The 15,899-nt window shown below is 35.4% G+C and overlaps 1 protein-coding gene across 2 annotated transcripts in view; it reads right to left on the bottom strand.

Annotated features, from left to right (window-relative positions):
* LRPPRC (leucine rich pentatricopeptide repeat containing) overlaps window positions 1-15,899 on the bottom strand; it is a 90,458-nt gene that overhangs the window by 25,138 nt on the left and 49,421 nt on the right. For both annotated transcript variants that reach the window (XM_065679514.1, XM_065679515.1), the window contains exons 24-27: window positions 13,802-13,926; window positions 13,114-13,220; window positions 1,205-1,273; window positions 854-944 (exon numbers count right to left, since the gene is read on the bottom strand). In XM_065679514.1, the coding sequence (XP_065535586.1) occupies window positions 854-944; window positions 1,205-1,273; window positions 13,114-13,220; window positions 13,802-13,926 (392 nt within the window). The remainder of the gene's footprint in view (window positions 1-853; window positions 945-1,204; window positions 1,274-13,113; window positions 13,221-13,801; window positions 13,927-15,899) is intronic.

Raw genomic sequence — 15,899 nt, 5'->3', positions numbered from 1 at the left:
TGAAGCTAAGGCTGTTCAGGAAATGGGAAGTAACAAAGTTCTCAAGAGGTCTCTTGTCATTTGTTTTGTGGAAGTACTCATCTCTTCTGCTTAGGGGAAGTGGAATGGGGAAGAAGCCTCTTTTATTACCATATGAAAACATTGCTAGTTCTAGCCAACCAAAAGTACACACGGGGAACAGCCCAAAATTACTTCAAGCTCAAGTGCAAGTATTTGCCATACTAAATATATCAAATTGCTGTAATGGCTCATTAATGCATGCACACACAGATATTTTCAAGACTTCAAAATAACTGAAGCTTCCAGAACTTTTTAGTTTTGGTTGACTGAGTAACAAACCCAGCAGACTGAAAAATACATAAAAAGAGGAAATGAAAACCACTATAAATCTATCCTACACTAAGTCTCTAGCACAGAAATAACCTTCCAATTTTAAAAACCGTCACGTTTCTATAAATGAAGCAAAAGTTAAACTGTAGTTGGTGAAGAACTGGTAGATTAAAAAAAAAAAAAAAAAACTTAAAAATGCAGCTTTCCAAACTAGATCAAATTACAGAAGACTCCAGGTCTTTATCTGTTATGAAGATGTAACAAATACACAGTTTTACTTCCTTAAGCATATTAAAACCAAAACAGAGTAAACTTTCAAATTAGGACACAAGGCAATAGAATGGATTGGAAGACTTGGATTGTGCAAGTTCTAGGTAAGTGTCAAAAGTCCCCTGTACTCTCCCACTCACAACACGCCTCAGAAATGGTATCCAGGCTAATTGCGTATCAGGATAAAACTCTCCAATTCAGGGTAATTTCCTATCTCCAAACACAAACCAAAACAGATCACAAGCTCACTTACCACAAAGTTGAAGCAAGGAGCAGTACATCGCATTTCTGTCACATTCAAACAGATTTTGAGTTAATTCTACTAACTGTTCCAATGCCTCCATCTTTAAAAAGAGAGAAGAACATAGTTATAGCTCAGCCAAACTATTTTTCTATGTATGTGCACGTACATGCTGTGTGCATTCAGCTAAAACAATGTTTCTGTTTAAATATACAACAGCATTTACACAGAGCATTAAGTTCACCTCATCAGCCTGTCACACATCCTTTCACAAACATAAAAATCAAGCAATGAAATACTTCCAAACAATTTTTCTTGGACTCTAATGACAGTTACACAGAGGACATCATACAAGCCACGTACCTGATTATTTGATATACACTTCTTTACAAACCACTGCAACCTTCCAGAGTGGGCTCTCAAGCCAGGAGTCTGTAAAATATTTCCAAAAGAAGAAACACATTACTTCACATAGGATGTTCTGAGAAAAAGAAAAGTGAATAAAACTTCATAGTTTTGGAGTTGTTTTGTTGTGGGGTTTTTTTGAAAGCTGAATGAGACTACAAGCTCACAAATAATTCTGTTAGGCTACATTTATAAGAGACTTTAAAATTGCAGTTTATTGAAGACATTTTCCTTTATTGTTGAACACTACCAAGAGAGCTGTTTTAAAATACACTTTAGATGAGCTGAAATGTTAAATAACTTCTACCACCACAGTAACAGAGTATTATTGCTATTACCCACAGTAATCTTTTGTATTACTTGTGGTAGAGAATTACACAAAATGCTTCCAAACTGTCTTCACAATGAAATGTTTGTATTCAACAACACTGCAATGTCTTAGCAACTAGAAAACCATGCCTCTCAGCCACATCATCACCAACTGGTACCCGGTTCTCTGCTAACATTAGCCCTTTTCTTACAACTAGTAACACCTAGTACCAATTGTGCTTTTAGATACTGACTTCTCTTGCTACTGCTCATTAAGAAAAGCAAGAATTTCTAGAGCAGTAACTGTTACAACTGCAATGTGCTGCCATGCAGGTGCCAGGTATACTACTGTAAGACAATTATCCCATGCAAAAAAAAACCCCAGACAACAGAGCAAAGGCTTACCAGAGTTTCGTACATGAAGGAATTGATGTATAATAGTCAATATGTCCTAGTTCTTTCTGTTACTAATTTGCTCAGGTTTGATGAGCCTTTGCTTATTCATTCCTCTCATTTTGAGCAGACTACAGTTACAGAATACAATCTCAAAAAGGTTTCAATCATTGGAAGCTCCTCCTGGTACAGACTACCACATTGTGCCATCTCAGTACCACCGACCAGAATAAAAGTATTAGTTCCTCCACTTAATTCTTAAAGACAGGAAAATTCTCAGTCCTTAAAGAAACACGTTACAGACATGCCAGCACTTATGTCCAGCATATCTAAACACATGATACAAAGAAACTGTGTGCAAAGCATCCATCATTTTCACCTCTTACCCTTCCCTCTCTCAAAGTACTTAGATTTACTTTATAGTCTCTTGTTTTAAGCACAAGGATCATTTACAGAGAGTATTCTGCTTTCATTTCAGGTGTCCAGGTTCACATTAATACAGCTCAAAGTGATTCCAAGGAAATGTCTGTTCATCCCTACAGAGAAACGTGTTTTGACTCATGAAGGCTTTTAGCTGTTAATATTTTAAGAAATCTCTACTGTTTAAACACAAAGTGCAACTTCCAAAACGTGAACACCACTTAGCATAAAAGAGGCAGCTTGAACAAGCAGCTGTGAGAAATATTGAGTCTCAGTTCCAAAACAGTGGAAACAATTACCATTGAAAAAGTCAATATACCTTCTGTCTTTTTAACATAGATAATTTCCTTTTCCCATATTCCTAAGTGCAAAATTATTACCATTACATCTTTCTGAAATAATTCAGGATATACCAGAAACCACCATGCAAAGCCTCAGTCAAAACCATTACAATCTGCTAAATAGATAGGAAACAGTGTTCTGCTGAGTAAATATTAGGCCATATAATCCTACAAATCATCCAGGCCATATTATTCAATCATTGTAAGGTTTTCAAAGAAATAGGACATTAACCCCCCAGTTTTTCAAGATGGGGCATTGTCTCTGTGTATTTAACTGCACTATAAAAATAGTCTCAGACTAAGAGGTCACAGAAAAATAGTGGCTTTCTCAGGTATTCAAAAGTGGTATATGTGAACAGTTTTGCTTTCCAGGTACTTGCTTTTTTCCATTTTTTCCCCCCACATTTATGATTATAGATACTGTTCAGTGCTTCTTTAAGAGCTACTAAGCAGTTTCATATAAAATATGCTGAAAACTAAGTCAAGAATTAACATCTTATACAACAGGCTCTTGAAAATGAAAAAGAAAACAGTATGCTGCATGCATTTGTAGCTAATCCTCTTTAGGACACGGTAAAATTCAAATGCTGAATTCACTTACAACTTTCAATATCATTGCTGATCCGAATGCCAATGAACTCAAAGCTACAAACTTTTTATAGTAAATCCTTTCCTGTTCAGAAATGATTGATGTGGCTGTCACTACAAGGACAGCTGAGTTATACAACAGATATCCTTGTGTTTCATTTTGAAATTGAGAAGTGTTTTCACATACTGCAGGTCTCAATCATCAAAAGAACATCTAGGTCAGATTAACTAAATCTCCAGGGCTTGCCTGATAGTCCATATTTGTAGCTTATCCCTTACCATCTTAGGGCATTTTAAACATTGCATTTAGCAGGGAGCAGGCTTTCTACAATGCAGCAGACTAAAATACAGAATAAAAGAAAAATGCAAGTTATAAAAAAAAAATGAAGTAAAAATCTGTTACTTTCATTACTTGTCCAAATCCCTTTTTACAATTTAGCTCTTGCTTGTTTCAATCGAGGAAAAAAAATTAAAACCTTATTATTCTTAGTGGGCTTGGGTTGGGGTTTTTTTTTAAGCTATTCACTCCTTCAAAGAATCAAACAACTATTTAGAGTCTCAAGCAATTCATACATTATATAAACTAAACATGGAGGTTTTCTAGCTTTTACATTCTCTTGGAACGCAACACAGTTGTGCTATACCAAACCAAAGGTTCATCTAGCTTCTTCATTCTCTTCCTAACAGTGCCTATAGGAGAATACAGAATGACAGAAAACCTGGCAATACTTCCCCTTTAGTGCTCTTTCACTGTCCATCTAGAGGGTCAGGACATCACACTGTCCACAGAAAGTGATTTCTCTTCTGTGAACTTTTCTGGTTGCCCCTGGAATCCTGTAAGACTTTCCATTCCTGAGATCCTTTGGCAAAAGGCCTCATCGACTACCTTATGCAGAAAACAACCACTACTTTTTCTTTTCAGCCTAGCTGCTACTAGTTTCTACTTGTATCAGAAGGCAATGCACAATTGATTTCTCTTTATCCTTTCTATTTCATACTAATTTCATGAGTGGTATAATTCCCTGTGGTATATAATAATAACCTATTTCACTGTTTCTTTTCCAGAATACACAGAACTCACCTACTTAGCTATATCTCCTATAGAAACCATCCCACACTTCTGATCACGTTTGTCACTACCTTCCTGAGGCTCAGCTTACGACCCTACAGCTTACTGATTCAATGCTTTCACATACAGAAAGGAAAACTAACCAGAAGGGGCAAAAATATGCTGCATCTTTAGAACAACTCTTGCCAAGTAGTACTCAAAAAAAAATCACATGAACGGAACAATCCTAACATACTGAACACATTTGGTTTGTTTGCCTCCTTTCCTAGAACCAGTCACTTCAGACAGGTGATTTCTGTACTAACATTTTTATTTGAGGTAATTTCTACCTATTACAGCTGAAAGAAAACAGATTGCTTGGGAAAATAGTGAACTATCAGAGAAGAATCTATTTGATGTTTTCCCAGATTTTTAGATAATTATGGAAATATTCAAGTTCGGTTTAGTGTTCTGTAACTGTTAAGCTAACAGGCCAACACTATTTCCTTACTTGCAAAAAAAGCTTTACAGAAGACATATGGAAAATATTTACTTCTCTCTACTTGCCTAAAGCAACCTTTTTCTCTTAAACAGAAAACTTGCAGAGAAAACCCACAAAACCCAACAGACCAGAAACCCTGTGGTATTGTTAAAAAACGAGGACTTTCTGGAAGCTAAGAGTTTCCAGTACACCCCTTTTGCTGTAGCTGGCTTACAATGCACAATTATTTAAAAGCCAGCAGAAGTGGCTGGCTTTTCATTTGGCATATACATAACATGAGATGGATGACTTTTGTTTTAACCTTCCGACACTGCACTTCGACAAACTACTACCGTGTACTGCCTGGATACCCTGGACAGCTAATTTTAGCCTTTCACAGTGAAACTTCACTGCAAACAACACACCAATTCTAACCAGTCAAGTTTAACTCTGGCTTCCTTAAGTGTTTTTATGTTTTCTTCTAAATCCTTACATTTTCTTCCCAAAGTTCACTCTTTCTTTAGGGAAACAATCCCACTTAGAATCACCAATCCAAACACATTCAAAATAAAAAGTTCAATTTTATAAACACCATCCATGCTGCACTGTCTGACAGTATTTTTTTGGATGGGTAGAACCAGTCATTCCTCTCTCTGCAGCTAAAAAAGCCAGTAATAATAAGAGACAGCTAATGCTGCTGAAGGAAGAAGAATGTTTCATGATGAGTTACATCAACAGCCATAACAGACTTATGTTACCAGTACCAGAACCAGTTACTGAGATTTAGATGCCAAAGCAATGTCTTGCAAGAAAATGCGTTACTTCTCCAAACAGACAGCCTTGAACAGACAGCTATAAGAACTGATGTATGTCATTTCTAACAGCGCACTCTAACATAAGCATCAGAGAAAACAGAACATTTGATGGGAAGTTCTTAATTTAAAGACAGACTTTTCCCTGATCCCACAAAAATGTCTATGAAATTCTCACAAATTCTATGCAGCTTCAATGAAGCCTGGGATATTTCTGCCTGGCAGCTTACTTGAACAAAGTTTTGTACAGAATAAACACTGTATGCTATGCTTTCATCTTCCTCCATGTTAAAACTCTTGGTGAAAGTCCTCAATTCTGTTTAGTAGGTGTTTAGCAGGTGTACCACTTCATCAAAAATTAGAACAAAATATGCAGATATAAAGTTTCAGCACCATATGTAATCATGTTAGTATAGTTGAGAGATGAGATGGTTAAAATTACCTTACACTTGTTATACTTCTACCTCTTATTAAATACTCCACCTTTAAATGGCAATGTGTTAATTTCAAAAAAATCAAATACTGAAACATACACTTTAACATTTTTTAAGTCATCTTACACTTGTTTTGCTAGATATGAAACAAATAGACCATTTTGCTCTATTTCTTACACAGTAATCTTCGTAGCATAATGTAAGTGAAGCATCACAGTGGGATATATAGAAAACACAGAAGGACCATTTTGATTACTGTCTCTGAATGTACCAACTTTTACGCAGTAGTCCAGAATCTTGTAAAAGATGCAGCTTCAAAGACTTAAGTGATCTAAAATTAATCTGTGCATCAAAAAGCCTATATTCTGGTGAAACCATATCATCTACCTGAACAACCTGGTCTACTGGAAGGTGTCCATGCCCATGGCAGGGGGGTTGGAACTAGATGGCCTTTAAGGTCCCTTCCAACCCAAATGGTTCTATGATTCTTTCCAGCTCAGATTTTAAGTCATCGTACTACCAGGATGACGCTAGAGTTACAGCAGTACATGGCTGAGAGACAAGGTTTTTCTACAAGCTCATTTTCTGCCTTGGAAACAGTTTAGGGCTTAGGAATTAAAAAAATTGTTTCTTCGGTGATGGCACGGAAAGAAATTCCCATTCATTAACTTTTGCCTTTCTCAACAGAAGAAACAAAACCTTGCAAACTGCTTGTAACCAAGATGGGATTTCTCTAAAAGAGTAATAGCTTTTGTGCTTTGTAAGCTATTGTGCCCAGAAATAAATGTGACTAAACACACCCCGAACTCCCATAATATCGATTTCTTTAATGAGAAGCTCATCTGAAACCTCCAGACATTTGCACAAAGTTTTACGCAAGTGATAAATGAAAACTTGAATATAACAAAACCTGTATCTTCAATATGACTTTTCATGTTTGATAAGAAGGGCAAGTGCTCTTACGCAGCACCAGAGTTTTGAAGATTCGTTGCTCCACTTCAAATAATGCTTTCAAAACCTACTCAATTATAGTATATTTTGTATTTTATTTGCACTACCAGATATTCCATGAAAGACAAAGGGACGCGTATCTACATATTTATCCTCTAACTCTCCTGTTGGGAGCAATTACAATTCAAACTCATGCTCTCCTTTCTGCCTATCCTAGAATAACCCAAGGTAGCAAGTGGCCTACTTGAAACTAGGTTAATTTTTTACATAAAAAACAGCAGTAGTTCATAATAAGAAAATAAGAGAGGTTGCAGTCTCCACTGGGAGAGTTTTTACTGTTGGTCTGTGTTTGCCTCAAAGCTGCTAACAGTTACATAGTTCACTGAATTTACCAACACAATGAGTATCTGTTTAGTAAATACCTGTGATTTTATTTAGTTCACTTGAAACAGGCATATATGCTGCTTTACATTAGCAGACATTGAGAAAAATATAAGGCAACTTTAGTTACTTTCCAAAAATACCTACACAAACATAGGAAAAAGCTTTACAACTTCAGCATTACTCATGACAGAGACTGGTGTATGTTTAAACGCTATTGGAATATTCTACATTTACCAGTAAGATTTCCAAGGTATATAATGCAGTAAAGTAGTATTATTAAAAAAAAAACCAAAAAAAAAATCATGGGACAATAAGAAAACTTCACAACAATAATCATGTCGGAAGAAAAAAGTGACAAAAATATGCAAAACCCCTGCTCAAAACAAAACCCTCAAGGATGTTCTAAATTCAAAACAGCAAAAATTTTCTCTTTGTATTGTAATGTGGTTTTATGTTGTCTGATGAATGAAGAAAGTATTATAAAACTCAGTAGCATCTTCCCTCTAACACAAAGTCCCTGAAGCTAAGAAAGGATGCACAGCTCTTGCCATGACCCCACATTCCAAACATTACCCTCTCTCTTTCTGGAAGGGATTTGTTTAGTAGTCATCTCCTTTACTGAATTTACTTATTTGAAACATATTCCTTTGATTTCTTTTAAGAAAGCAGTACTGAAGAACTTCTAAATAACATGCACTGAAGCAGTAAGCATCCTTTTTTTAATTAACCCATATACACGCATGTACATAGGCATGAACACAAAATCCAACTTCAATAATAGCTGGATCAGAGTCAAGTTTCATAAGTAGAAGTAATGCTTTTATTAAGACTAATAGGACCCAATAGTAAGAAAAAGAAAATTAAAAACTTTTCTTGTAGTTGCAGGGCTTGCGTGCCTGAAAGCACTTCAGCCTTTCCCCTCCATCAGTCGTATGCAGATACTGTCGTAAGAGCTACTACACCCCCTACAAACTACTCCTCAATCTCAGACTACTGTCAGCTAATGCAGTTTGCATTCAGCATTCACAAATATTTAAATTTTGTTCCAATCATCTCAACCCTTTTCTAAACAGGGCCCAAAATAAGTCTGTCTAGGTAAATTCAGACACCGGACAGGGCCACCATGAAATTACACCTAAACCCTCCACAAACTAAATCCTGCTGTCACACATCAAGAAAGCATCTTCTCCCCCGAGTTTATCTCTAGCATAAAATCAGGAAGACTCAATTTTATGATGTAGATTCTTAAAAAAAAAAAAAAAAAGAAAAAAGCAATCTGGAAAAAAGAAGATTGTAATCTCTCAATAGCAAATAGAAATATTCTCATTGTTTTTAATGGTAGATTAAATCCAGTGGCAACTGGTATCTTGAGGTCTGCTGACAGTGGATGTCACAATTCTTTGCTTAAATCTATTTACCTCCTGAATTAACTTGACATCTGTTGATAGATATATTCCTGTACAGTAAACTCACCCAAAACAGTTCTTTTGTCAAGTCTTGAATTTCAACAGCAAACACCTTTTGTTGCATTTATTCTCACTGGAACACAATTCATTAAAATACTTCACAGCCATCTGTCCCTAATTTCTTAACATAAATGTCTTGAGATATGGTATGATATTTAACTATTAAATATAAATGACACATTTGCTATAAGAGCAAAAAGCAGCAGAAAGTGAGGAAAATATCACACTTAAAATCCAGTTAAAACAATTCTTAAGCCATGCATTATGCATTGCCATTTCACCAAGGGAAGTTCCTCTAGTGGTAGCAAGCTTGTACAGGCTGATCTTCTACCAAAAACAATTTGCTATTCAGTTCTTTCCTATATCCCTATATCTTTCGTTATATCCCAAATACAGAAATCTTCCCTTAGCCTTCATTTCTAGTAAAACTACAGAGTAAGACCAACAGCTGTACTCCTTCATTGAAGAAACAATTTTAATAGCAAATAACGTGATTTGATCTAGAAAGATTTCAAGAACTGTCAAAAGACAGCTGAACATTTCTACCAGCTCCCAGTTCCTATCACAGGAGACCATATGCTCCTAACTAAAAATGCCAGTGACCTGATGCCATCTTTTAACGTGGTGCTTGTTTTTATCAATTTTATCAGTGTAGAAATGGATCTGACACCAGTTTAAAACCTTGCATACTTTAACCACATGTGCACAGTGTTCACTTCCACCATGAAAACATGGTTTAGACTTTTGTGAAGCAGATTTACAGAAGGGCTTGCTTGAAACTCTGCTGCAGGACTACAGTACTTAATCATAAGTCTTGTAACTCTAAAAGGAAGAGCCAAGCGTGGACAGGGACTTAATTATACACAGATTAAGAGAGTATTTTCATAATTGCATTCAGCATGAATAATAAATGAAAATAGGGGGAGTCTCAAAATACTCAACCATCATGCAGGTGAAACAAGAGATCTCTGTGCAAAATTGGGAGATCACCAAATAATTAAAACTGGGCCAAAATGACAGACAACTATATTCTAACTGCTTTAGGTAGTGAAATCTTTAAACCTCCATGCATCATGCAAAGAGAAGAAAAGAGTAACAGGTGAAGGGAGAAGTACATTCCTCAGAGGTTGTGTAATATTCCAAGGAAAAGCGAGCTAGTATGTGACCTTAAGTTACCTTAAGGAGCAAGGACAGAGGTGTGCCAACTTGGTTTTGACATGATCACCTTTGAAGGACTCAAGACAAAAGCTAAATTATCAGTTGATGTGCAATTAAGAACTGAAGAATAAATCATGCTTTGATGTACTACAGCACCCAATGATAGAACATGTTCCCAGTGGAAAACAAAAGAGCATCTACCAACACACCCATCTACCAGCATAACTTAATGGGCTCAGGAATCTCCAGGCACAGCTAGAATAAAATAGACTTTACAGAGCAGCTAAGGGCACCTCATTTGGAAGTAGTCTTTGAGACAGGCTTTCTTCTCTAGCTAACAGCCACAGAACAAGTAAGAATGGTCTTTCAGAAGCTTAAGAAGGCAGTCAAGCAACATTGTAAAAAACATTACCTTATCAATCACCCTGTGAAGCCTTACAGCCTAGTTCCATTTCCTGCCCCCCAACAGCTTTCTCAATCACAGCTTCTCTCCCACTTAGCATCACTTCAGTAGACTTACACCATCAAACTGAGCACACTATTCAGTTTATTTGTTCTAGTACTGGTCAGGTGCATTCTTTGCTTCATCTCTTTTCTATTCACCTTTCATCATCTTTTATACTATCATTCTCTACTTGGTCTTGATGTCCTCCCAACAAACAGACGAGCTCCAGAGCTTTCAGCTTTCTTGCTATGACAATATGCTGTATACATATTCATGCACAGCACACTTGTGACCTGTTAATGTGCATACACAAATGTGACCTAATTTTTATAATCTTACTCAAATCTTACCATTCTCATTTCTCAATATCACCACTCAATTGTACTTCACCAAAGGCTGAGATACAAGAGTTACCTTCTTATTCCTGGTACTCCGAGTTTCAAATTTTTCAAAGCAGAGGTTGTCACAATGTTTCATACAAGCATCTAGTGTACTTCTGATTTCTAAAAACAGCAAGTGCAAGTAGAGGCAGTGGTCTCCCAGTGAGTAAAACCCCATTTAAATGACTGTATCCTCTGTGGTCTTCATTTCTGTAGCTCCTACAGAAATTTTTCTTTCCAGCTTCACTACTACCCTTTTAGATACTCTTAATACTGTAGATACTTGGAAAATAAATGATACCACTAAAATCAACTGACCACCATATTCAGTAATACATGATAGAAGTATGTACTGAAAGGTAATCTATGTCTAATATGCAACATTATCTAGAAAGAGAAAGCAGTACCAACTGATCACTTTCGCTGAATATTATTTCATAAGAAAGGAAAACAGAATAATAATCTGAGATGACCAACAGTAGAAGTAATTTAGTTGCAAAAACCACTGGACTAAAGAAGAGGATACACATACAGCTTTTACTCCATCTTCCACATTATACCAATTAAGGCTTCAGCTTCCCAACACACAGAAGTGTAAACAGTAACTTGTTAATGGTTAAATATAACACAATGTATAGTAATTGATTTTGCACTGCTTTATCCACTGGTAAAATACATACATGCTATTCCGACCTAAATTCCTATAGTCCTAAAAATTCCAGAACTTAAACCTTTTTTCTCAACAACATATATCAAACTAATTCATACTTAATGAAGTTTTGTTAAGAGCAAGAAAACCTACTACAAATTGCATAAAAAGCAATGAAAACTTCAATTTAGTCTCCAGATATCAGGTGTTCAGATTTACACTTAAGTACCTGTTTGTGATTTGCAATGATTTATGATTAATCACCAGATACCGAGTATTTGCAGAGATAATTTGGCACCTACTAAGAAAATAAGGAAAGTTTCAAAGCCCAAACAACTCAATTATTTGCTTCCTATCCTACTTGACTGTTGAACTGCCACCACCAATTTTGAGACATTAAATGGCAGTATCAAAGAAACAGCTGCTATATCACATCAAGTACCAGTTTTACTCACTTGATTTTAATTCCAAATATCAGATTTCATCCTTTTACCTCCTATGTGCTCTAATAATTATAAACCGAACTAAATTCCTCAGTGTAATATTCTGTCAGATACTATTTCTATTCTTCTGTATTATAAAACTTCAAGCTTGAAAAAAACTTCAGACAAAAATGTCAATGCTTTAACATTGTGCTTAGCAGTTTCCACACACCCCAAGCAGGACAGTATTCATCTACTGCAGACAAACAAGCAGATACTCAGCCAAGATTTTTTAAAAGCAAGAATTCTATTAGATAATTCTATTAGGAATAACTGGTATTTCAAATACTCTATGGGGAATTGGGAAAAAAAACATACTTTGTCTTAGGGAAAAAAAACCCTCCAAATTAGGTTAGAGTAGTATATGTATACATATACGTATATGACAAAAATGATGAGGACTAAGTATTACTTTTTTGGCAAGATGTCTCTTTCCACACATTAACTAGAAAACTTATGCAGCATTTTGAAAACATACAACTGTGTTAAGAAGAAAAATAATCACAATCTGGGCAGACTCTGCAGCTGCCCCTTTGACTTATCAATTTCAGTAAGCACAATTTCAATCAAGTCTAGATAAAATATACTAATCCTAAATAGACCAAGTTTGTCACCTACCACTTCCTATAAGCTGCTTACTATCCTGAAAAGAGAGAGAGAGAAGAAATGCTAAATTAAATGCCAAACAGTAGCAGACAGCGCTTGTTTGGCTGATTAACTTGTAGACAAGCATTACAAATAAATCTGAGCATGGTCTGCAGCAAATTAAATTCCAGTGCTTTTAAGAACAAAGAATTCCTTCGGAAAGAGGATTAGCAACTTTACACCCAGGAATGCCAGTTTAATTTAATTGTTCCACAATCCGATATTTAATATGCAAATATAATTTTGATATATAACAGTAATTTTGAAAAAGTGAGGAAACAATTTCAATATACAACAAGACTCATTCTCTTCTGAACTGTGATTATACAAAATAAAGCTGGTTGAGGGTTTTTTTAATTACTGGGATTGAATTCTATTAACATGAATCAGAACAAGTCTAATTAAAGGTTAAAAACTTTAAAGATTTCTAATTAGGAGTCTAAATAGCTCCACTATTAGAGTACTACATTTAAAATCCCACCTCAATGACCTTCCTGGCCTCTTTGTATTTTCCTGTTTGTAAGAAGGCGAAGAAGAGATCATAAAGAGCCATCATGTCACCATATTCTCTGCTTATAAAATCTGAAACTGAAGAGAGAATAAAACTCATGAGTGTACTAAAAACATTGAAGCATTTTAATACATACATCAGATTTTGTTAATACTAGGGTTTTCCAAGCACCTCAAACCCCCAAGAATAAGCCATGGGGAGATAAATTTTGAAACATATGGAATTATTGCAACATATTACACAATTTGTTGCAGCTCTGCAATTGAATGTTTCTCTGCAAAGTATTTTGAATTGCATTCAACAAAATAAGAGGATATATTGGCATTCTCTCTCTACTTGTAGAGAGTGAGGATATAGGATTTCTCAACTGCACAACTTCAGTTGTTTCTTCATAGTAACATACATAGCTAGAACAAGTATTAGCGCTCATCTTGGAAAGTTCGGTGATGTATTATCCGAACATTCTTGTTCTCCGCACTTAAAATTAATATCAAGTTCCAATCTGAAGAATGTAGGCATCGGATGCTTTAAAGTTACACATATAGACACCCACCATTTTTTTTCTTTCAGTTGAAAGAATGATACACAAACCCTGGAACAAAAAGCCTCCAGAATACACCCTATATAATCGGACAGCATTTGACTACATGCAACTAACCCTTTTGCAGAAGATCAGAATCTCCTTTTTCTACGAGTCTACAGTAGATGTTATGAAGCTGAAGAACTTTACCATACTTCTTATAACAGCTGATTAAAGCTTCCAGAGCTGCAGGCATGTCATCCCTTGTGGAATGAAATAAAACAAGAGTAAAAACAATCAAACATCATAAGCAGAAGCAGTGCATGCTGAACCCATTTCAAGTCCTGAAAATTCCAAGGAAAACTCATTCTGCAGTCTATAATCCAAGAGCGTATTTCCCCACCAATATGCTACAGTTATTTTTAAATTAAAGGTAGAAGTTTTCCTACAAACAAATCCCATGTATGCTTGACAAACACAGACATGAAAACAAGCTACAGGTTTATGCTTAAACCTCTTGGCTTAAAGTTTTGATTGCATCACCACTATTCACTGCAAAGTAAACCAAGGTGTAAATGTTGTTCATCATTAGATGCACTTCTGAAGTAAAATTTAAGTTCTGCTTATGTATTATTGTGACAAAACCCCAATTCTATGGAAATTTCAGTTTGTATTAAAGAGTTCTACTTTTTTTGTTAAGAAGTAATATTGTGCATATTACTTCCAAATGTCTGTTTAGATGTTTTTAATTTTTAAGCGCTCTAAAATTTTTCCAAATTCTAAGATTTTTTTATTTCAGCACATATCTCCAGATTCAAGCAAGATAACCACAGCTCTCTTCAGATTCCTTCACATTTGCTTTATACCTTAATGGACTAGCTGTAAATAATCTGTTGATTTCCATTTCATCATAATTGAGGGGCTAGCATTCTTCCATTCTATATAAAGTTATGAATCCAATGTATATTGGATTTTTGGCCATGTATTTTTTGCAAATAATTCAACAATATATTAAGGTACCAAAATGTATTTTATGCTGGCCTATGTCACATAGAGCCACAGCACTATTACATATCCACAGTACCAGTAAATTAGTGTGTAAGATGCTGACTTCCTTAAATGCGCTTATTCAAGAGCCTTTGAGAAGTTAAGTACCAGTAAGAAACACGGTATTTTCATTTTTGTTATGTCAGTCCTTTGCTTGATTTTTAACCTACCTATAAACACCTTCAGAAGCATCTACAGTTAAAATGCAAGCCTGCAAAGCCATAAAAACAGATCCAGAACTTAAAATAACAACAAATACAAATCAACTTTTTCTACTGTGCAACTAACAGAACTAAATCATCTGCTTCAGACCCTTTTATAAAGGACTGTAACTATGGCTAAAAATCAAAACAAGAAAAAAAATCCAAAACCCCCAAAAGCAACCCAAAACCCAACCCCAAACCAATAGAAGACAACCACTGGAACACTGATAAAACAGTATCTGAAGTTATTCTTTGAAGGGGAATGTTTGAACTGAAATTGAAACAAAGCCAAATGACACGCGTGAAATGTAGTAAGTAGCCAAAGAGTCCACAACAATGTATGTTAGATTTTAAAATGCTTATCAAATAAAAGCTGTTGGAAGTAGGCAAGGAGAGAAATAAAGAATTTTAAATAATAATAATAAAACCCCTTAGCAGGAACAGCTGAAGGCCATAATAAAAGTGACTTGAAATAATGATTTTGCAGTCCTGAAGCAACTTCTTATTGATCAACTGAACCTCAACAAATTAAGATACTACTGTTAGACCAAGCCGAATTCAGATGTCCTCCCACTGCATTTCTTATGCAGCACAAATTTTGCTTTTTTCAAAGAATGAAATAATTACAAAATACCACAATCTTCATTTAGGCTAATATGTCAAAAAAAAAAAAAAAAAAAAGACTAGAACACAGAAGAATTAATTTTGTTCAGTAATACTGGCATTCTGAAAGCGAAGCTAAGATGATGGATTTCTACCTTATCCCCCTTACCGAGCCCTGTTTACAGTGCATCTTCTGGCACCCCATGGAGTCATTTGAATTTTTGTCATTTGGGGTGAAGACTAAATTACAGGTTAATTTCAAAACTGCAAGTAGATGTTGCAGGCTAGATTACTGTCATAAAAGAGAAATACTATGGTAGTTACCATAGACAGATATAAAGCTTTATATAATCAGTATTTTTCTCCTGCTTTAGATGCAAGTT

Source organism: Lathamus discolor, chromosome 5, assembly GCF_037157495.1.
Source record: "Lathamus discolor isolate bLatDis1 chromosome 5, bLatDis1.hap1, whole genome shotgun sequence".
Classification (NCBI taxonomy): domain Eukaryota; kingdom Metazoa; phylum Chordata; class Aves; order Psittaciformes; family Psittacidae; genus Lathamus; species Lathamus discolor.
The sequence above is the reverse complement of the archived record's forward strand: the minus strand, read 5'-3'. Positions and strand labels throughout refer to the sequence as shown.